General features: G+C 49.5%; 1 protein-coding gene across 2 annotated transcripts in view; it reads left to right on the top strand.

The window, feature by feature from the left end:
• Positions 1–23,415, top strand: part of Cit (citron rho-interacting serine/threonine kinase) — a 155,698-nt gene that overhangs the window by 75,210 nt on the left and 57,073 nt on the right. For both annotated transcript variants that reach the window (XM_029533619.1, XM_029533618.1), the window contains 9 exons: positions 4,623–4,793; positions 5,046–5,099; positions 5,823–5,876; positions 7,931–8,071; positions 9,884–10,009; positions 13,169–13,264; positions 17,131–17,247; positions 18,204–18,313; positions 19,261–19,435. In XM_029533619.1, coding sequence (XP_029389479.1) covers positions 4,623–4,793; positions 5,046–5,099; positions 5,823–5,876; positions 7,931–8,071; positions 9,884–10,009; positions 13,169–13,264; positions 17,131–17,247; positions 18,204–18,313; positions 19,261–19,435 — 1,044 coding nt within the window. The remainder of the gene's footprint in view (positions 1–4,622; positions 4,794–5,045; positions 5,100–5,822; positions 5,877–7,930; positions 8,072–9,883; positions 10,010–13,168; positions 13,265–17,130; positions 17,248–18,203; positions 18,314–19,260; positions 19,436–23,415) is intronic.

Raw genomic sequence — 23,415 nt, forward strand, 5'->3', positions numbered from 1 at the left:
AGCTTAGTTTTTTTTTTTTTTTTTTTTTTACTGTCTTTTGAAGACGCTGTAAATAGAAACTTTAATGAGTAAGTAGAGAGCTGAGTTATCAGCTGCCAGGCCACTCCTTCACTTCAGGAAACCCAGTGAGACACTGACAGAAGTGAGCCTCTGGCTCCTGGGATCTACAAACTTGGCCACCCAGGGGTGCAACTGAGAGACATTCCTGCAGATGGCTCAACCCCAGTGTGTGTGAGGTGGCGACTCTCCTTGCCACCTCAGTACGTTCTAAGCGATGGGTTGACAAGCCTCCTGCTGTGTAAGGACATTATAAATAAATGTGCACAGGGAACTTTGCAAATGGGTCATCAAGTCCTGGCACAGCCCTCCTCCGAGGCTCCGAAGGGCACACGCGTGCGCTGAGACTTCTGACAGGTGATTCATCCACCTTTACCAACATAGCTGTTTCTTCTTCTCCATCCTGAAGGTGGCAGGAGGTAACCTTTATCTCCCGTCAGTCCTTTGTGTTTGGAAATTAATTTAGGGGATATCCTGGGGAAATGAAAGCTGCCTTTGGCCACCAGAGGGCGTCCATGAGTTCCATAGAAAGAATTAATCAGGACATTTTGGAAAGCTCTGTGCTCTGGTGGCTGAGTTCAAAGAGAGATAGATGCCTTTGGTGGTTCATGTCACAGCCAGTGTGCATGTGGAGTTTCAGATTTAATGACTGCCAAAAGCTCCGACGCAGCCAGAGAAAACTTTTCAGTTCTGGATTTTACTTCTCTTCAAAGGAGAATGTGTTTAAAATGGTGTGTTTTTTTTTTTTAATTTTTTGTTTTTTTAGGTGCCCACTGTTTGTAAACACAGAGAATGCATTTAAGGCTTCCAGCAAACTCGTAGTATTTAGTTTTTGGTGTACTGACATCTCTCGGATTTAGGATGAATCCCCAGATTCTTCTTGCAGAACTCAGTTTTTTGTATACCTGCTCATTTTTGTTTTTGATCCTCTGTTTTTGTTTTTGTTTTGTTACCCAGTTATTTTTTATGGAGCATGGTTTGATTCCATAATCACAAAACAGAGCGGGAGTTCTTCTCAGAAGTCACTGGAGCCCCCAGGACTTCCAGGGGAGTAGGGCCATCCCCACACAGTCACTGCAGGCCCTTTCTCTTGCTACCTCCCATGCTGAGCTTTAGCGGCCTTCACAGCTGTCTTTGCAAACAGACCTGCCTGCTGGTCTGCTCTCAGCCTCCTCCTGAAGCAGGGATTTGCTAAGCTGTTGGCTTTGCGGGATTTCCTTAGCTTCTCCATCATAACAGGAGACGGGCTGACAGAGGGTTCTTCAGCTGAACCAGGACTCCAGGAACAGAGAGGGAGCTGTGGGTGCTTGCTTTCCCTCCAGTGCAGGCAGCTCAGGAAACGGAGGCATCTGGGTGGGGACAGCAGTCAGGTGTGCAGGTGGACTTTTGGACTATGTTATTGGCTTCTTATATCTCTACCTCCCTTTCAGCTCTTACTCAACCCTAATCCCTTCCAACCCCCTAACCTAACTAGGCAGGGGAGAAAGAAGGTTAGAAGGGGAAGGGGACATAGACCTCTTTAGACGACTTTCCTGCTGATTAGGGGCTTCGAGTTCCTTGGGGCAAATCCGGTCTTCATAGTCAGGATATCCAATTTCTTCTTGTCTCTTTGCTCACAACCACTTGACAAACTGCAGCAGCAGGAGCAAGCTGGGGCCCCTCCCAGGGCTCTCGAATTTATATTCTCTCAAAAGTTCCCAGGATTCCAAATGTCGTACACTCACAGAAACAGTCTGCAGCTGGCACAACCACACGCCCCTGATAGAGCACCAGGCAAATCATAATCACCTGCTGTGAAGCAGCCCTCTTATCCTGCACCTGGGATTGAAACAAAAACATTTGCATAGCTGGGGTTTTTTTTAAAGAAACCAAAATTCTCACACTACACTGAGCTTTTGTTCTTGCTCTGACAAACAAAATAAAACAAGACAAAAACCCACAATAGTTATATTTTCTTTACAAGTTTAAGAAGGAAAAGGGAGTATGGATAAAGGTGCTTGCCTTAAAGCATGAATGCTTATGCTTGATCCCTGGGACCTACAGGATGGAAGGAGAGTCCTAAGTCCTACACACTGACTGTCCTTTGTCCTCCACAGGACTCACCATGGTAGACAGACAGACGCATGTGCATGTACACGGGCACACACAAATGTCATAGTTTTTTGTTTTTTTTTAAAGAGTGATTCTTCTGGGTCTTTGCCCTTGTCACAGCTTGAGGGGGCTGTGTCCGCCGGCAGGCTTCTTTTTATGCTCAGCACAACAGACTCGGATAGGGGATCCCTGTACTTTTAGGGTGGCACAATAATGATATTTCCAACATGGAACAATAATCTAGAGTAATAAGTAGCCCACAGTATTCAAATATTTTAATCTCCTCTTGTATGTAGCCCAGGCTGGCCTTCAATTTGGATTCCTGCTGCTTCAGTCTCCCAACTACTCAGATTTCGATTTTTTTTTTTTTAGCTATTGAGCTTATAAGTTCTAAGTATTGCTTTTATAGGCAACATTAACATTTTAATACTTATATGAATGTAGTGTTAAAGTATAATAATATAAAATATATGACTACGTAAGTGTATATTTGTAACGTATTTTTATGTGTGTATGTGTATTTATGTGTGTATAAATGTCTTCTTTTTTGGCGTTTTTTGAGACAGGGCCTCATATAGCCTGGGCTGGCCTCTACCTTGCTATGTATTTGAGGATGACCTTTGAACTCCTGGTCCTCCTCCTCTGGCTCCTGAGTGCTGGGATTGCAGGCACACGTCACTTCACTAGGCTTCTCCTCCTCCTCTGTCTCCACCCCCGCCCCCCATATGGATGAAAGGGTCAAAGGCAGGCCCAGTTCTAAGAGTCATGAAAGTCATAAGGTATCCCCCGATAAGGGGATCTCAAAGAACCCCATGCAAAGGTTATACCATTTCACTATGGCCTGTGTCCCAGACCAGGCGACTGATGTCCTGGCGTTTGGCACCCGCGCTCCCTCTCTGGTTCACACTTCCCACATAGGGTGAGTGTTGGGACCTGAACTCTAGGCTCATTTTGTAATGTCTTCTCCCCGGTGCCTGTCAGGGGTGAGGATCTGCAACCATGAGGTCAAACAGGTACCGAACACCCCACTACCACAGAGGGATACCGCACTGGGCCAGATGGCTTGGCGCTCCCCACACACGGATGACACGGATGACACGGATGCCGGCTGCAGTCTGATTCCAGCACCCATGTGGTGGGAGAGAGAACTGACCAGCTGACAACTGGTTTCTGACCTCCACATGCATGCCGTGGCACATGCTTGCCCGGAATCATGTACAACACACACACACACAGAGAGAGAGAGAGAGAGGAGGGGAGAGGCAGTGCTGTCATAAACGGCTGGGATTGTAGTTCAGTGGCAGAGCACCACTAACCTAGTACATGCAAAAGAGCAGCCCCATCTACAAGAACAAAGTAACCAAAGCGTAAGTTGCAGATACCAACTTAAAAGCCGCCAGCATCCTGTCTCAATTGATGCTTCATCTCCATGGTGCAGTTCATGAACACAAAGACAGCGGCGTAGGCTTCATCCCTGTCCTTGTCAACGTTTGACCTGCCCGTTCCTGCCCTGGTCATGTTAGGAAGGCCGCATAATCTTCTCACTCAGCCTTGGGTTTAACATGGAAGACTATTTCTATCCCGGGTTCCGTTGCCTGTTTCATTGTGTGGGGGTGGATAGGGGGGGGGCGGGAAGCCTTTGATTCAACAGTTCTCATTCGGTGTTAAAATTCTCTTTGGAAAACATCGGACTGTTTGGATCATTTTTAAGGCCTTTTGTTTCAGGGAACAAAATAACTTTTCTTGGTGGGGGGGAAGTCGTGTCTCACACCCCCACCCCCCTCCGAAAATCACTCTGTCAGGGTCCAGGGTTTTGTGACTCCTCCAGATTTCAGGGTGACTCGCACCGTAGGCGCGGCACTAAGTTCAACCTTCCGTTTTGAGCCCAGAAAGATTAATGGTAGGAAACTGACATCGATGAATTTCACCCTCCCAGAGGTTCCCTCTGAGGCTTCCAATCACCCCCTGGTCCCGACTGAAAGGTTAATTCCAAAGCTGGTACCATGTCTAATTGTGTCAGGACCACTCAGCATCCGAAGGACAAATCCATAGCAATGCGCACCTTGGAGGAGAACCCCGCACGCGCGCGCAGTTTATCTTCATTCAGAGAAGAGCCCTGTCAGTGCGCCTGCGCATCCCCGGGGGCTTTTCTGAATCTGTGCGGCCGTTTGCTCAGAGCATCTGATTCAGCACACGGGTTCCCGGTGGGGTTCCTCCGGACACGTGTTCTGCATTAAACGCAACTTAATGTTCTCTACCCCCTTCCCCTGCCTCCCAACACCCCTCTGGCTCGTCTCTTGTCTCTAGATTGTTTGAGTCACTCTAGAAACAGTTGTCTCTGTCTGTCCATCCGTCCCTTGACACATACCCTTCGACGTACATCTTCCTCCGTGGTTGACCCGCATCCTCCCTCACCGCCCTCCTCTTGCAGTGGAGGTCGGCGGCTCACCTCCTGTCCTCTGCCCGGTCTTTAGGAGTACCAGGCTCAGGTGGAGGAGATGAGGCTGATGATGAATCAGCTGGAAGAAGACCTGGTGTCAGCCCGCAGACGCAGCGATCTCTACGAGTCTGAGCTGAGAGAGTCTCGGCTCGCCGCCGAGGAATTCAAGCGGAAGGCAAACGAATGTCAGCACAAACTGATGAAGGTAGTCAGCCACCCTCCAAGAGGGGACCCCGGGGGCACGGCCCTGGATGATCTTCACAAGATGCAAGGCCACGCTGGCTTAACGAGTGTAGGTTGGAGACACAATGAGATTCTTTGGAAAACGCCCCGTCTTTATTTATAGATACCATTATTTTTTGTTTGTTGTGGTTTTGGTCTCAGAGGCCACGGAAGTACACTAGATATTAACACTGGGTTGTTGAGATTTCCCAATATGTTATCTTTTTACTTACAGGCTAATAAGGACCAAGGGAAGCCTGAAGTGGGAGAATATTCCAAACTGGAGAAGGTGTGTCTTGTGTGATGGGGTTGACTAGCTGGAACAATTTGTATTTGGAAAAATGGTTGTATTATTATAAGTGACTGCTTACTACATAAGAATAGTTTTCTAGTGATGACATATTTATCTTATTTCATTTTATTTTGGTGAGGGGGGGTGAATTCAAGTATGTACTATGCTGAACTATGCTCCGTGCCCCTATTGTAGTGGCTTTTGGGTGACTATGTCAACTTTTAGCAGTGGTTCTAAAAGACAAGACAAAATTTGAGTTTTTTTTTTTTTTTTGTCTTTTGTTTTTAAAGTGAGTTTCATGTAGCCCAGGCTACTCCCACGTGTAGTTAAGTCTGACCTAAACTGCTTCTTCTGATTCCATCACCTAAGTGCTGGGATTTCAGCATGTGCCGATTTTAATGTACTACTATACTACACACACACACACACACACACACACGCATGCATGCACGCACACACACAGTCCTACTTCCTCACAGTAACACATAAGCCCAGGCACTTGGTAAAATTTTTATTGTGTTCATATATGTTGACAGTCCTGCTTCGGGACAGGCCCATGCTTCTCTGACAGCGAGTGTCCTTCCTATGTTAGTAAGTTCCAGAAAACAAACCCCTGAGGCTCTGCAGAAACCTAGAGGAAGTGGGTGTGTGCTGCAGGTAGCTCCCGCGGGTGCTGACTGATGGCCGTCTGTTTTCTCTCCCCGCTTTGATTATATATAGATCAATGCTGAGCAGCAGCTAAAGATCCAGGAGCTCCAGGAGAAGCTGGAGAAGGTAAGTGTGGGTGACGGGGGCTCCCCCCGTTTCTGTGTACCTGCCTGCCTCACCCTGGAACAGTAGAGAAGAGAGGAGCTGTGTTAGTCACCAGCAAACCAAACTTGTGTGAGGCTCTGAGACAGAAACCCGAAGAAAGCGGCTTCTAGTGGCTCGGGAGGTCAGGCTCCTCTGTAGTGCATATTTGTAGGGGAGTCTGGTTTGTTCTCTACCAGGACTATGAAAGGTTCCTTCTCGGGGACTCGCTGGTGTCCTGATGTGACTGTGTATGTTGGGGAGAGGGAGATGTTGGTAAAGTTTGTGCTAATGGTTCTGCTTCTATAGGACATTTCAAACTTTGGTGGATTGCTTTAGCTTTGTCAAGAAATACTTGACAAACAAAAACACATATTTGGAGCTGGAGCGATGGCTGCTCTTCCAGAGGACCTGGGTTCAATTCCCAGCACCCACTTAGCAGCTCACAACTGTCTCTAACTGCAAGATAATGGCAACCTCCCACGGAACATACATGCAGGCAAAACACCAGTGCCCATCAAGTACAAAGAAATAAAAATGTAAAGCCCCCATATACCTATAGTATACAGAATGGTGGTGTGATGTATGTATTCAGCTGTGGTATGATCGGGCTCATTAGCATCTCGGTCACATCTCACCCAGCAAGGGGGTGGAGGAATCATGACATGGTCTCTGCGTCAGACCGTCTGTGCCCGGCTTGCTGGGTAGCTTAACAAGGGCAGTTTTGACTTCCTCTTGAAAAGCACTCTGGTAAACTCAGAGCCATGACTTCGTTATTTGCCCCTTAACACATAGGCTCAATCATCTCAGGTAAGTTTATAGTAACAGTTACAGAGGGGCTGGGCCTAAGCCCTGCCCTTTTCAATGCTTTGTATCAATAGAAGAAATTCATACTAATGAAAACCTTTATTTTGCATCAAAATAAAGTCTATACCAAAATAAAAAGAAAGCAAAGGAAAGAAAAGAACCCTGATAACCAGAGCAGTGGTCTCCATCTCAACCCTCTCCAAGTCACTGGACGTCCATGAGGCTGGACAACACATCCCTAGCAAGCTCTCATCGTTCACCTCGACCGTCTAGATCCATCCAATGTGTTTCCTTTCATTTGACCAAAATAATGAAAATTATCTTAAAATTACAAAAAAGAAAGAAAGAAAGAAAGAAAGAAAGAAAGAAAGAAAGAAAGAAAGAGGAAAGGTTTGGTTTCTAACACATTTCAGGGTCCATTCTTTCCCACTTGGCACATCGCGGGTCTTAGAATCCGTGTTTTATTGTCGTTTCCACTTTTTTATTTTACTGGAGTCTTGCTATGTAGCCCAGGCTGGCCCAAGACCATTATCCTCCTCCTAGAAGCTGCCGTCACAGGCCTGTACCAGCTAACCGGCTGCACTTGTTAAAAATCTCAGTTCAAGCGATATGTATGAGGATGCTGTGTATGATTTTTCATATGTACTATGTACTGTACATAATCATTTTGATTTGTCTCATAAATTCAGACAGTGCTGCAAAAGCTGTAGTGCAGGTTAGACCAAAATAATAGTTAATAAACAACAAAAATCAGAGGCTTAGCCCCGCCCCCTCTCCCTCTGTCTGCGTTGTGGATTGTCACAGGCGCCAAGGCTGTAGCAGTCTTTGAAAGGTCATGGGTCATATCCCACCTCTGTCTTAACCATGTTTTTCTTACTGTGGTTGTTTTTCCATTCCCCACAGAAGAACGATCAGGAGGAAGTAGGTTAACACTGGATAGACCAGCTATTTGATACCTTTCGTTTGCTTCTGTGTATATCATTAAGTTGGAGAGTCGGAGGATTTTTTAGACACCCCAAGAAAGGGAAGCGCCTCGTTTGAAACTACGGGGCTAGTTCCAAATTCAGTGAGATTGAAAACCTAACACGCACAAAATAAGCAATAAATGAACACTTGTTCTGAAAAGTGGGTCCAATGTGATTGGCGTCTCCTGCTTTTCCTGGGTTTCTTCTTTTCTTCTCCCACATAAATCCGCGTCGACCTCTGTGTCCTGTCCCCCTTTCTCCCGCCAGGCTGTAAAAGCCAGCACAGAGGCCACCGAGCTCCTGCAGAATATACGCCAGGCAAAGGAGCGAGCCGAGCGGGAATTGGAGAAGCTGCACAGTCGGGAAGACTCTCCCGAGGGCATCAAGAAGAAGCTGGTGGAAGCCGAGGTGAGCGGGGCCCTCCTCAGCCTCACCGCCTGTTTGACCCTGGGTGTTCCCAAGGTAAAGAAACCTGCTCCTGTTTCACCAAAACCTCTTTCCCTCTGAAAGGCGGCAGGCCAGGGAGCCTGTCTCCACAGCTCCGAGGGGATGGATGGGGCGGCTGCTGGATGCTGCCCGGCCTGTTTCCCTCTGGCCTCCGAAGTGATCTCCGTGACTGTATTTTCTCCGGGATCTCTGGCTGCCGCTCTGAAGTTTTTGTCTTCTCCACTTTTTTTTTTTTTTTTCCTCGCTGTTTCTAACACAATGTGGATCTAACTCATCTGGTCTCCTTGGCTTCGCCCATTACCTGTGGCAGTGACTCTGGGCCTGTGTTCTGGGCCCTGTCCCCATCAGATTCTTTTGTTGTTGTTGTTGTTGTTTTTGTTGAAATCAATTATATAACTATACTGAAAACACTGTCAAACATAAACAATGCAGACAAAATAGGAGTATGGAGTGAGACACCCCCCCGCCCCCGTCTCTGCCTCTCTGCCGCCTGTCTTCCCTCCCTCCGTGTCTTGTTTCACGCAGCAGATTGTGACACTGTCTTGTCTGTTCCCTGGGTCTTCCCACTTCCCCACCGCAGTCTGCATGTGACCCTGCCTATACATGGCTGGCTGGGGTCTGTCCTCACCCACATTCCAACTGTTGTCCTGAAATTCCCAGTATGTGTGTGAACAGTGTCTCAAGTTCAAAGTGACCCCCCCCCCAATAACTGTCTCCGGAAACTACCTTCCTCTTGTAGTTTCTGCCATGGCGGTCACGCACCCCCCCCCCATTCTTCCGGTTGCCCCAGCCTTGAAACCTTGGCTTGGCTTTGTCCGCTTGTCTGAGAGTTGCTGTCAGTGAGTCACCGAGCCCTATAAATATAAATGAGCTAACTCTCTTCCTTGCCCTCAGCTTCTGTCTCCTTCCTCTCGGGCTGAACCCCTTCCCCTCTCTTGATCTCCAGCTCCAGGTCTTTAAGTCTCCCCCAAATAACTCACACAGTGTAAGATTCATGGAACCCCCAGGTACTCCTGCCCCACCCTGAATCTTGAAGGGTGTGTATGTATTAGGTGTGCCCTGAGCTCTATGGGGCAGCCGTTTGACACCTCCCCCCCACACACACACACCCCAGGGGCTGATTCTTTTCTGTTCGCTCTTCTCCACCCCGCCCTTGCAGCGGTCGTCTGTCTGGCCTTTCCTTGGTTGGAGCTCCTGTTGGGTTCTGACCAAGGCTGTTTCCTCTGAGCTTCCCTTAATGTGACTGTCGTGTGTATGAGTGGCCCCCTGCAACCAGCCCTTACCCCCTCCTCACTCCAAGCCACCCCGCAATGTCTCACTTAAGCTTGTCGCCCTCCATCACCCACACTTAAACTGTGCAGACCAGCGTCCCCCCCCTTCGTCCCACCATCAACAACCACAACACCCCGAATCTTTTGCTTTGTGGTCCTACCCCCCCACCCCGGCCACTTCTTACTCGTGTGTGTTTGTTTGTGGTTTGTCCTCTCCAAGGGCAGGGTGTGTCGTCTTCCTCTGCGTTCCCCGTGACGCCCATTGTGGACCCTCGCGGATAGTAGGTGCTTGGTAAATATTTGAATGAATGAATGCACTCTTGCAATCCGCACAGCCGAGCACCCGGGTCCTAGAGCTGTCACCTTGCCATTGTGTCAGGTGCCCGGGATTTTCCCCTCCCGACCCGAGGGTCCGCTTCTCGAGGGCTCTTTCCCTCGGTGCAGGTGGTATGGCCGCAGCGATTGCTCCTTTAAAACTGTCTGATTGATTCACGACCCACAGGAACGCCGCCACTCCCTGGAGAACAAGGTAAAGAGACTAGAGACCATGGAGCGTAGAGAGAACAGACTGAAGGATGACATCCAGACAAAGTCCGAACAGATCCAGCAGATGGCTGATAAAATTCTGGTGAGCAGGAATCAAAGGTGCAAAGTTAGAGGTCTCACAGGGAAGGGGGCAAGAAGGCTCGCACGTTATCCTCTGGGGGTGTCACCACGTAGGTGGATGGGCAGAGAGGTGGTGTCAGAGAGAGCCACCTGTGGAGTGGAACGGATGAGCCAGGCCTGGACATTTTAGCGCTAGTGACCAGCCACTGCAATCTTTACTGTTCCGTGGCCTGCTCTCACGCGGCCTCTTAAAAATGGACTCGGGTCTTTGTCTAGTGATTTGTTCACACACCCTCCTCTCAGCAGAGTTCTGCCTGGCTGTTAACCCGGCAAAACCGGTGCAAAAAGCTACTGGGGCTTTAGACAGCTACGGCCCAAACTCAGATTCTCACTCTCAGAAAGGAACGAAATGAGTCACGCGGGTTGGTTCCCTCAGAGAAAGTAGTATTCGCCTCGGGTGTCTCGTCACCCACTCAGCCCGCGGCGGCGGCTGTGTTTATTGCCTTTCCCCTCACCTCAGCTGGAGCATCTATCTCTTCATCACTCAGAGTCTGTTTTCAGCTCTGATTACCAAATTAACGTAACAAGGGGATGTTGGCAGAAGTGCTGACTGACATCCCTGGCCCCGGGTGAAGGACCGCCTTTGAGCCTCGCTCCCAAAGTCAGAAGTTTGATGTCACGTCTGAGAGACTCAGGGGTGGCTTGTAATTCATGCCCAATCCCCTGTTGTCCCCCCAGAAGGAGGTAGGGGATGTAAATAGGCCACTTTATCTCTCCTGTCATTTCTGGGACGTGGGATACCCATGGGCGTATGACCTCAAGGATGACTGACTTAGAGGTTTGCACAGTATTGACCTCTCATAGGTGACTCTGTGTATAGTCACGAATGTTAAGGATGTTCTGGACCAGATGCATAGAAGAGGAATTGGTTAAATTGTTACGCTTTTGCCATCCAGTCTCTATATTTATGTGCGTATGTGTGTGTGTCCGCACACAAAGACAAACGTGGCTGTCTGTTCTTTTCCGATCTCTTGTTCTGTCTTCAAAATCTCTTCCGGCTGTTGTCAGGCGTGTGGGTTTTACCGTGAGTGAAGACAGATCCTGCCACTGTTACCCCTTACCCTGCTAAGGAGCCATCAACGAAAGGTTTTACTTCTTCTGTGGTCCCAGAGTGTTTCCCTACTCAACGGTGATGTGTTCATTCATTCATTCAACAAATATTTAATGAGCGTCTACTATGCGCCAGGCCCTGTTCCGGGAAGCTGGAAATGTAGCAGCGAACAGGAAGGGCTGCTCTGACACACACAGAAAAAGAGGCATTAAACAAATAACAACAACAACAAAGACAAAACCACCCACCTGGTAGGGAGGCGTGAGTGACCGGGCCCGCCCTGTGTTGTAGATGCCACCCATATCCTTGTCAGGCTCGGCTCTCTGGTGGTGGGTCTTCCCTTTAACCAGTTTGTAGATCTCTATCCCCATTTCTTTACCATCTTATGAGGGCTGAACCCGAGAAAAGATGATTAGCAAGTGATTTGTAACCAGCAAGAAAAGCAAGATTTCTTGATCTGAATGTTCCTTGTCACCCACCCAAGTGCCTTTGTGCGTGGCTGAATGCCTTCCTTTTAACGGAATGTGCCTCTTGCTCAAGACCCTTGTGCTCAGGCTGTGGAGTGTATGGGACATGAGCCAAGAGGGGTCCTTCGTCCTTTTGTGGACCAGTGACGCTGGGAAGCAGATCCCAAACGTGCATGCTCTTCCAATAAGAAATTTCAAAATGTGTTATGGGGCCCTCAATCATTCCAAGGAGTCTTTGCCTAGGGCCCTTTCTCGAACGTGCTCAAAGCCCATAAAATGTTTTTATTAATTAGACTCCTTTTTATGTCCAATTTCCCCGGGAGCACGTCTGGTGGATTGCAGCTGGTTTTGCGCACCTGGTCTTGAGACGGGATGTTTTAATGGATAAGCTCGAGACGGCAGAATTTCGGGTTTCCAAAGCTTCAGTCTCTAACTTCTTTTGTGTGTGTGAGCATGTGACTCTCAGAAGCCCCACCTCCACCCCCCACCAGTGCCCCCTACCCCGCCTTCTGTTTTGTGGACATACCCCACATAATTTCCTCATTCTTCAGAATTCTCACTCACTGTTTCCACTTCACAGAAAAATTCAAAGTAGTGTGAAGAGAAGAGAACGTGGGGCTATCAATTTCCCATGACCTCTGGTGTCCGTAATTAACCGGTGGGCTCAGATTCCTGGACCTGTGCTGCCGAATCTTCGGTCAGGGTGCCTGTAGTGAATTGGATGCCGCCTTTTGTAAAGGGCCAGTTTATAACACACGGGCAAATGAGTTGCTGTAGTTTTCTAACGAATCATGAGTTTTGTGGAAGGACAGACAGCCATAGAAGAAGCATGAGCGCCTTCCGCTCAAGCTGCTCAGGCAGCCCCAGCGTCTCTCCTCCTCACTCGTGTGCGCGGGCATTTCCATGGTCACTGCCCATGTTCCCATTCGCACACATCACAGAAACACTGAGTCACGTGCCCGTGTCCCAGGGTTCCCATCTCCACATTCCAGTCATTTGCAGGAATCACTCAAAATGCCAGGATTATTTTCATACTTGCTGACTGTAATTGCCTTCCTTTTTGGTGTGGGTTCTTGAGCAGTGTTTAGTGAGCAAAGAAGACCTCCCCTCCACCCCCCATATTGTTTATCTCCATCATACATCAGGACCCCTTTTCTTATTTTAGGCTGATGAGCATCCACACCTTAAATAGCCTGAGGCTTAAGACAGTGGTCAGGGTCTTTGTGGCATGCTGAACCTAATACTGTCTTGTTATCTTTATTTCTCTGTGTAAAGTCAAGCCGCTGCCTGTCTTGACCTGTCACACCGTTGCATCTCTGATCCCAGCCTCACAGCTCACTGGCTCTGTGTGTGTGTGTGTGTGTGTGTGTGTGTGTGTGTGTGTGTGTGTTTACAGGCACGCGTGTGCGGAGTTGGGAGAGCCAGGGCCACATGGTGGTACTGATTTCCTTCCTAGAGCTTTAGTCTAGTGTTGCAGGAGCAGCGGCTACCTGTTGCACGCATGCATTGCCCGTGGCAGTCACGGTCCCTGTGAGTGTCTCATGCCTGCCAGCCTTGGCGCCCTTCCCTGAGCCCGCCTGACTGACGGCTCTTTTGTGTCCAGGAGCTGGAGGAGAAACATCGGGAGGCTCAGGTCTCAGCCCAACACCTAGAAGTACACTTGAAACAGAAGGAACAGCACTACGAGGAAAAGATCAAGGTAAACCGACCTCCTCCTCCTCTGTCTTGTCTGACCTCCCCTGCAGAGCATCTGGGCTCTCCTTGGGCCTCTGGGCTCGGCACTTATTAGAGCAAAGGGCAGACCAGGGTTGTGGTTCCATTTTTATTTATTTGTTTTTATCCCCACTATGATTCAGGACATGTTTACCACATTCCACATTCTTTGCTTTTAATTTTCTTTCTACATCTCTGAATTGGTCAGGTACCCCTTCCTTTTGTTTAAAGTATGTCCTTGGGAACTTAATTCTGTGACGATCTGGGGTTGTTTTGAAAATGTGTTTGTTTGATTCTCATTTTTTAAGTTTATTTATTTATTTATTTTTAAAAGATTTATTTATTTACTTATTATATGTAAGTACACCGTAGTTGTCTTCAGATCTTGTTACGGATGGTTATGAGCCACCACGTGGTTGCTGGGATTTGAACTCCGGACCTTCGGAAGAGCAGTCGTGTACTTTTACCCACTGAGCCATCTCACCAGCCCTATTTATTTATTTTTTACTTGCATACACATGTGTGTGTGTGTGTGTGTGTGTGTGTGTGTGTGTGTGTATGTGTATGTGGGTTTGAGTTTGGCATGTGCATGTGAGTGCAGTGTCCAAGGAGGTCAGAAGAGGGCACTGAATCCCCCGGAGCTCAAGTTACAGGTGACTTTGAGCTGACCTGGGTTCTGGGAATCCATCAAGCAGCTGGCGTTCTTTCTTAACCACTGAACCATCTATCCAGCTCCTAAGGCTCAGTCTTTAGAAATGGCGTGTATTTATGGTACAAAACACTGATATCCATTACGACATTTTTTTTTTATACGTCTGTCTTTTACTTGGTTCACATTTCTGGCATTACCCTCTCTTGTGTCTGACCCCCCCCCCTTTTGGTTTCCTTCTTTTTCACTCTTGCTCTCCCCAAACTCCCTCTGTCCTACCCTCTACTCCTCCAATTCAGTCTGTGCTGCCCGTGCGCTTATACACACTACACAGACACACACACACATGCCAGCCTCATTCTTAGGGATGCCACGTTCTCCACTGCAGTGCTCTATGGCTGTCCACCCCACTCTCCTTTGGCTTTTTTATTTTGAAGCCATGTGTAAGTCTTAGACTTTTATTTTGAAGCCACGTGTAAGTCTTGCTATTACCTTCTTGAAATTGAGCCTCTAAGCTCCCCCTCCACACACACACCCCTTAGTGTTTTCTTCTGCCTAATTCTTCTAGGTCTTTCTGTGAGCTGTTGGGATGTTCATCTCTTTTACTTTATTCCTGCTTGAAATTTATGATATGTTGAGTAGTACATTGGCACATTTCTACTCTACCCAGGAAATTAGTATTCAGTGTATTTCAAGTATTATTTCTCCATCTTTTGTCCTTTTTTGCCATTTTGAGAACTTGAATAGACATGTGCTAGGTCTCCAGGAATCCACCATCTTCTGTGTTTTCCTTTTCTTCCTGTCTCCATGCTATATCTACCGCTTTGCCTTCCACTTTGCTAACTCTCTCTTAACTGTGTCTAAGCTGCGGACCAACCAGTCTACTGAGGTTTTAATGTCAGGGGTTTGCATTATTTCTGGGAAGATATTCTGTTTGTTTCATTCCCAAGTTTACTAAATTGTGGAAGATGATTTTCAGTTCTACGGATTTATCTTCAGGTCTGCCTTTCAGTTCTTGAATTGCAGTGGGCAGAGCTGTCTGATAATTGGTGTTTTTGAAGATTGGCTTTTCACCCCTCTCTCTTTTTCTCTCTCATGATGTCCGTTCCCTTTCGTCTATCTGTCAGGCTATCCATTCTCTTCGGAACATCATTAATGAGAACTTTGACTTCTGTCTTCTCTCATTGCTTTTAAGGCTATGGAGCCCGAAGCTTAAGTTCACTGGGTTTCTGTTAGAAACAGCTTTGTATCTTTCTTAGTGTGCCTCTGCTTGGTTTTTTGGTCTGAAATATTTTAATTCTCTCCCCACCCCCTGAGAACTGAGCCTCGCTCCTTGTGCATGACTTTGGTCATTATGTCCTATGTGATCTCTTCCCTGAGAAGACATTCTAGTCTGGGGTTTGTACTGGCTCAGACTTTAATGTTTGGAATGAGACTTTATACGGTAGTCTCCTAGCCCAGGTACGTGATGTCGGTAACCCCTGTGGAATCCACGGTGTGGTTTGCAAGAGGATATTGAAGTGCCAGTTAGAAGGCTTGTTCTGTCTTACATCTCTAACCTCTACCCCCACCCCCCTTCTTCCTGCCAGTCGGACCCCCATCGAAGCCGAGATCTGGGTGGAGGCTTGACCCTTCTGGTACACATTGCAGCTCTTATCGGGATCCATCACTGTCAAGGTCAAAGTCTGATTTAGCGCAGTCATCTTGACCACACCTTCCTTTGCATTAACACCCAGAAGAAAAAGGAGGCCTCCCAAGACTGGGCTCTGTGTGTGTCGTGCAGTCTCCATCCCTCGGGCTAGACAGAACTTTGTGTTATAGATCCCTGGGGAACAGAAAAAGCTGTTTCCTTCTGCCTTCTCTACTGGGATCCACACAGGCATCTGCTCGTTAGCCTTCCAGCCTTGTGTTCTGGTTCTAGCTTGTCTAAGGCCATCACTGTCACAGCTCCGGTCGTACCCTGGATTCACTGTGTTCTTGCTCATAATTTTAGAACCACCCTCAGAAACCCAGCAGAGCGGTCACTTCATCATCCTGCTGAGCCCTCCGCTCCTCGCGACTGCGCTGTCAACCTTCTGGTCTTCACAAGCACTCGCTCTTTTCTTTCCCCCACCAGTCAATTCTAGTTTAAAGCCTTCTTTGAAATGTGTTCTTTCCTTTCTCCTGTGGGCCCCTTCCCTGCTGGCTGGCTCTTTTTTTAGGGACGCTGTCCTGAGAAGCTGTAAAGGGCCCCTCACAATAGACCTTGTGGGAAAGGTGTATTTCAAACCCCATCTGTGACCCCAGTTCTGTCAACTTTATTCCCAGTCCCCTCTCGTTGTTCTGGATGGCAGTGGGTGTCGTTCACAAAGGCAAACGTTCTTTGTGACAAGGAGCATAGGGTCCCGTGGGGTCAAAGGCTCGGGGGACTTCAGTATCTTCCTTCCTCTCCGCCCCTCAGGGTTGTGACGATTGGGAGGGCCAAGTGCCTCGTAGAACATGAGACCAAGCTGGTGTTTGGTGACACCGTTACCGTGTCATTTTTCCTCTTTAGGACTAGAAGGTGCTCACGGTAGCAGTGTGAGCTTAGAGAACAGAACTCGTCTCTCTCCCTGGGGACAGTGTCTTTTTCCAGGGACTTTTCATCCTGGTTACATCAGAGGAAAAGAGCCACCTTCCCACCCCACACCCCCTTTTGTGTTATCTTCCCCACCCACATACTGCGGGCCCAGGCAACGCCTTCTCATCCCTGGCTGTGTCAGAACATCAGCCTCACTCACTCACCCAGACTCACCCTGGCCCTTCGGCTCCTCTCCGTCTGAGATGCATAGCTTGGGAGGACCCAGAATCCACTTTGTACAAATTAGGAGCATGGCGTGTTCCGAAAACTACTGGTGTATTGGCTAAGAAAGGCACCCCAGGTAACGTAAAGCTCTCAAATGCTAGGCGCTTCGCTCTTACAGGTCTAGGTGCCGACCCATACTCGCTCCCTTCACCCCCCTCCTCTGGCTCCCTCCACTCTCTCACTTTCTTGCATACTCATTGGTCTTAGGAGCTGCTGAAGAGTAGGCCCCTGGCAGGCATGCTCACACCTGCCCGCACACCATCTTGGCGAATAGACTGTGTTCCAGTTTCACTTCCCCCTTGGAGTCTGGGCCTCTGCTGCCTCTCTTCCCCACTCCCCCCCCCCCCCCCCCCCGTATTTACACCTCATGTCTCCACAGGTGTTGGACAATCAGATCAAGAAGGACCTGGCCGACAAGGAGAGCCTGGAGAACATGATGCAGAGACACGAAGAGGAGGCCCAGGAGAAGGGCAAGATCCTTAGCGAGCAGAAGGCGGTGCGTATTAGGACAAGGGGCGCCATCTTCCCAGGAAGGGCTATGCACCGGTGAGGCCGAGAGCCACCCCGTTTCGTCTGGTGACATGGTCTCCCCATGATAGCCTACGAGGTTTATAGGTACCAGGAAGCTTTCTCAGAAACAGCTTCCCGTCCCAAAAGAGCAGGGGCGGATTTATGACTCCAAATGGCCGCAGTGTGGTCTTTCAGAACTCTGGACAGCGCCCGAGCGCCGCCCTCCTCCATTCCCCCAAGTCCCCCATGGCTTGCTCTCTCTTTTTTTTTTTTAGTTTCTCTCCCTTCCAACGTAAACTTGCTGGGCACGGGTCTGGTCAGTGATGCTTGTCAATCTGTATTGTCCCAGACTGTCACTGGGGCTCTCCACCCCAGAATTCCCAAGGGAAGAACTGGGGACATAGCTCGGTGCTCCTCAAGTTCTTGCCTTGCATGCTTAAAGACACTGGGTTTGGTGCCTTCATCCTCCAGTCTCTCTAAGGGAGGGTCCTGCCCACCTTTTAATTTAGCCTCCATCCACCCTCCTCCACCCTCAACTCCTACTGTTTAGTAAGTTAGGAAAATGCAAATGTAGAGGAAATATGTTATATATGTACTTGTATGTTGGGTCAGAAGCTAAAGGCCCGGATTATATTCAAGGGACACTGAGATGTGAAGAGGCCTGCTTCTATGTAGGATGGAGGCCTCCCACATAGGCCCTGCCCTGTGTTTTTGACACAGGCCACTTAGGGAGAAGACCCTGGTTTCCGCTGGAAAAACAGCTGAATGCCATCCACTGGGCAGTGGTACCTGTGACGTTCAGGGTACAGCCTGGTGGCTCCTCTCACTGCCTCTGGCCAACCTATGGGTTTCTGAGGAGATGATCTGTTCGGCTCCCGAGGCCCACTTTAGCCCCTCTCTTCCCGTGCCTGTTCACGTGTGAGGTGTCTTCCTGTATTTCAGATGATCAACGCGATGGATTCCAAGATCCGATCTCTGGAGCAGAGGATCGTGGAGCTGTCGGAAGCCAACAAGCTTGCAGCCAACAGCAGTCTCTTCACCCAGAGGAACATGTAAGCATGCTTCCCCGCGCTTGGCCAACTCTGCCGGCACAGAAAGTCTGTTCTTTTGTCTGGTGGGACTCCTAACTGGTTCAGTCACGTGCACACACCAGCCCGGCCTTCCCGTGCACACCTGTGTAGTTTTGCTGTCCTCTGAAGGCCTCTATCCTCCGCAGCGCCCCTTTGAGTCCGGTTCTCTTAGGTACCTCAAGCCCCTACCGGACCAAGGAGGAGTTTGCTGAGGCTAATGGGGCTGGTTCTAGCCTGGTTTCAGGAAGCTGCTGTCCCTCCTTCCCATGCTGACCTGCAGGTGCCGTCAGCAGGAGGTGACCTGCTCCCCTGTGCCCGGCTCTCAGCTGTGCCTTCTGCTGGCCGGGTCCCTGAGTGCTCTGGTCCCCCTCTTCCTGCCAGGAGGGTTACATTCCTCAGGAATGTCGATCCCTCTAGAGATCTGTGAAAAACGTTCCCATCTTAACATGAACATGGTTGGATAAGCTGCTCTGAGGCCTGGGGGGGGGGGGGGGGTTGGAAATCCAGGTTTTGATACTTGTTCCAGTCAGAGGGATGGAGAGGGAGCCCTCACAAGGTTCTAGAAGGAGCAAGACTCCTTTTCTCGACAGCATTGTCTTTCACGGTGCGTGTGTTACAAGCTCTGAGGAGGACACCCCTCCTCAGAGGGGACCTCTTCGTGCTCCGTACACAGGCTCAAAAAGAGAAAAAGGAAAAGGTCTGCCGAAGGCCTGACCCGGCAGCATCTGTCGCTTGGCCTTACTTAATCCAACAGGCGAGGGACTCTGAGCACGGATGACTGGAAGGGTCCTCACACCGATGAGCCTGCATCGGGTGGGGCTGGCCTTTGGATGCCCACTGCCCACTCCCTGAAGATGTGCCTTCTCACTAGACACGTTTACCTCTGATAATTCTCTTTGGATCCCCCCCCCCCGCCCCACCCCTACCAGGAAGGCCCAGGAAGAGATGATCTCAGAGCTCAGGCAGCAGAAGTTTTACCTGGAGACGCAGGCCGGGAAGCTGGAGGCCCAGAACCGAAAGCTGGAAGAGCAACTGGAGAAGATCAGCCACCAAGACCACAGTGACAAGAGTCGGCTGCTGGAGCTGGAGACAAGGCTGAGGGAGGTGAGGAGGGGGGGTGGGGAAGAAGCCAGTCCAGGAGCCAGCCAGCTTCCAACAGTAAGCCAGCACACAGCGGAGGCTTTGCACATGGTGACCAAGCATAGAGACTGGGCCACGTAGTTTTGGGTTCGAATTCACTTCTACTTATTCCAAGTTTAGAAAATAGCATTGTATGTATCCTGACGCACACTTACACATGCCACAGCATGCCTGTGGCAGTCAGAGGACAACTTTGGGGAGTTTGGTTTTCTCCTACCCTTTAGGCTCTGGGGAATCAAACTTGGGTTGTTCAGGCTTGGCTGCAAGCTCTTTAACCTGTTGAGCCCTCTCGCTGGCCCCATAGTTTTCTGTTCATAACTAATATGTCCATGCTTCAGCCTCCTCATCTGCGAAGTGTCGGCAGTGATGTTCCTCCTTCTTAAGCCTATGTGGAGGGGCCATGTAGGTTGATGCATCTGTCCAACAGTGCCTGAGCAGTTAGCTCCCCCTTCAGCAGGACTTAATGAGGACCACGAGGTGTACAGTACAGACAGGGGGCTGGTTACAGGCCTACAGCTGAGGCAGAGGTGTCCTGAAGATGGGAGATGAAAAGACAGCCAGGCTTCTGTTTGCCTGCTGCAGGGGAACTGGGCTGAGCCACACTTTACAGAGAATACAGCAAGGCTTGGAGACAGTTCCATCAAAGCCAAGATGTTAGATGCAGCTGCCCATTGTGGATTTATTAAGGACCTACTGTGTGCCAATTAGTAGCCAGGGTATAATGTGCTAATGTCCGATGAATGTTCCTGACCTTGGGGGCTGACCCCAATCTAGCAAGGCTGCAAAGCCATTCTTGCAAACCAGACACCCAAGCAGGTGTGGGGACCGTGCCTCATGCAGGGCAGACGCACATATTTATGATGGGGTTTATGGAAGAGCGTATTCTCTTTCCTAAGGAAGAGAAGGGGTCCTCACAGCTACAGATACAGGCTCCAGAGACGGCATAATCCCACTTCCAGGGCCTGCCAAGGGCTGGGTCCCTCCCGTAGCATCACACAGAGCGTCTTATAATGTCTTCCCAGACATCAGCTTTTTATTGCAAGTTCTCCAAGACAGAGACAGCCCTGGCTCAGCCTCCCGAGGGGTGCCGCAGGCGTGAGCCACAGAGCATGGTTTAATTGCTTTTTAAACATGGAATTTGGAAGGGGGATTTGTAGTTAGTTTTTTAAGCTTTCTTCCTCCGTCCGTCCGTCCGTCCCTCCCTCCCTCCCTCCCTCTCCCCCTTCCTCCCTCCCTTCTCTTGATTTTTAGACAAGCGCTCTGCCTGACTGAGACCCTCCTTGGAGTGTGGGAATTGGTCTCACTTGAATCCTCCAGTCTATACTTCATTCTTCCCAGAAAGGTCAACCTTAGGCATGTCGGTGCAAATAACCCAGACATGCTCTCAGCCTGGGCACAGCAGCTGTCTTTGTCTTTCCTTCCCACGTCTGTCTCTCTGTCCGTCGTCTGTCTTACTGAGCCTGCGCTGTGCGCTAGCTCACCTGGGAAACAGCTCACCACTTTCCCCCACCCCCCAGGATGGTAGGAGAAACTTAAAATGTTTCATAAGAGGCTCTGTATTCTCCCTGGGAGTTTTGGAGTTTAGCTCTAAATAGAACAAGGCCAGTCGGTCTTCTCTGGGCGGCGTGCTGGTGACTGAGATTCGGGGCAGAGGCCTCCACCTCAAGTCTGCGCTGCCTTAAAGGGCCCTGAGCTCTCTCCTTAGCCTCTGTGTGCAGTGGTAGCTCTTTCCACGGCCCCCTGGGCTTCTGAGCGCTTGCTAAGTGCTCAACTCTCAGCTATCTGCTTTCCCCTTGACTCCCTCTCACCCATGCCTCCTGGTTTTGCCAAAGGACATCTGGGGAAATTTTGGGCTTGCTGGTAGAGTCCCAGCCTGCTCTGACAGCTGGCATTTTAATGAGACAAACAGTAAGACGTCATGTTTGCAAACACGAACTCCCACCATACTTCCTGGGTTCGAACGCCAACCCTGCCATCTTTTTATTTTGTTTTGTTTTTTTTTTTAAAGCTGTTTAACATTTGCATAATTGCCTGACCTCTCCAGAGCGCAGTTTGCTTATCTGTAAAGTGGGGGGTAACAGCAACACCTTGTCCTTCAAGTTCTTGGGGAGCTGCTTTGAGTGACCCTGGTACCGTTACGTAGTGTCTTCTGTGGTCACATCATCTGGGTTACTGTCACCTGAGGATCTTGGGCCGCTGGCTTCAGCTCTCACTGGTATGTTAAGGACTGCCGGGTCTAGATCGGCAACCAGGCCTGTCTCTTGAGCTTCTGAGACTTTGTTACAGAAGACCGCAGGCCTCCTCCACCCTGGAGTGGACCCATGGTGTTCAGCGTTGTTAGTGCATTAGCGTTGAATTTCCTACCTTTTCCTTCACAGCGTCTCTCCTCTCCCTCTGGTGTGCTGGAGTCACTGTCCTTGCTTCCTGGGAGACACTTAACTCTTCAGTCCCTCGTTCCCTGCCCCCATTCAAATTAGTCACAGGTGTTGTTGGTTATATCTTTTGCAGTTCCTTCTTCTCTTTGCTCTGGTGAGCTGGGACTTGGATGTTACCTTTTCTGAAGTTCCGCTGGGAGTGCCCCCTCCCCCATTCTGCTGTTGTCAACCCTTACAGATTTCCTGTGAGGACAGCAAACGTCGCTTACTCATTTGGCATGGTCCTGGAATGGCTGCATCCCTGTTCAGCCGAACCTGACCAGGGCCTTGTGCATGCTAGGTTCACAGCAGAATCAATCCTGTATTATGACTCTAGCCCTTTTGCCATCTGATTCAGCTCCTGTCAATTGTCACTTTTTATGATTTTTTTTTTTTATGTTTGTGTTTGTATGTGTACCATGCACTTGCAGTACCTGCAGAGGCCAGAAGAGGGCATCAGATCTCCTGGAACTAAAACCTCTTGCTTTGCCCTTCAGTCTAAGCCCATCTCACTAAGCTTGCTCTGCCTGCCCGGGGGACCTCAGTCTGCCACGTCCCCCAGGGAAGCTTGGTGCACTTTGTCTTGGTCTGTACCTCCGGGGGTCCGGTGGAGGATGGGAGGATATCAGATCCCTGGGAGCTGGAGTTACAGGTGCTGCTGAACTGCCCCGATGTGGGTGCTGGGAACGAGTTCAGGTCCTCTGCAGGAGTCAGCCACTATGCCTCTGCTGTTTCTGCAGTAGCCTTCCATGTCCCTACCCCACCCGACCGGCATGCCTGACTGCAGATAACAACTTTCCTCTTGCTCCTCAACTCGAAGGCACAGGCTGTCTTTCCTTCCGTATCCTCCTCAACAGAGAAATAGCTCATTAAAACTTTCCTTAAACGAATGCATAAAACATCAAGTAGAAGGATGGATGTTCTTCGGGCAGATGGAGGGAAGGGTGTTTACCTCAAAACATGACATTATTGCAGGCTACCTAATGGGACTAGATAGCAGGAAATAGAAGAAATAGCACCCAGCCTATTGTGGCATTTGTGTTCCAACTGTAAAGGTGTCTTTGTCACTAATTGATGTTATTTCTGTCCGTTTACCTTTAAATGTTCTTCTCATCAGGGGGACTCATTAGGTTTCATCCCAGCCTCCCTTGTCTGCCTTGCCTTGCCTCCCCTTGGAAGCCTTCCTAGGCATCCGAGTAAGGGATGGTCAGTAGGGCCTGGGCTCTAGGACTCCGCTCACTGCTACCCAAACCTGTAGCTGCCCAAATGCCTTCCGGAAGAGAGGGAGACGTTTGCATGGAACCTCTGTGCGTCTCCTGTGTGCTACAGGCCACAGAGGACACCACTGCTATGCAGTTGTTCTCTAAGAAGCTATGCTGGCGGGGTGGTCGTGGGGCAAGCACTTGGGAGGCCGATCTCTGTGAGTTCAAGGCCAGCCTGGTCTGCAGAGCAAGTTCCAGGACACTGTCCTGTGTAGGGGAAGATGACATTTCTGTGTGTGTGCAGGCAACACAGACCCAGTCTCTCTCC

Source organism: Mus pahari, chromosome 23 (genome assembly GCF_900095145.1).
Source record: "Mus pahari chromosome 23, PAHARI_EIJ_v1.1, whole genome shotgun sequence".
Taxonomy (NCBI): Eukaryota; Metazoa; Chordata; class Mammalia; order Rodentia; family Muridae; genus Mus; species Mus pahari.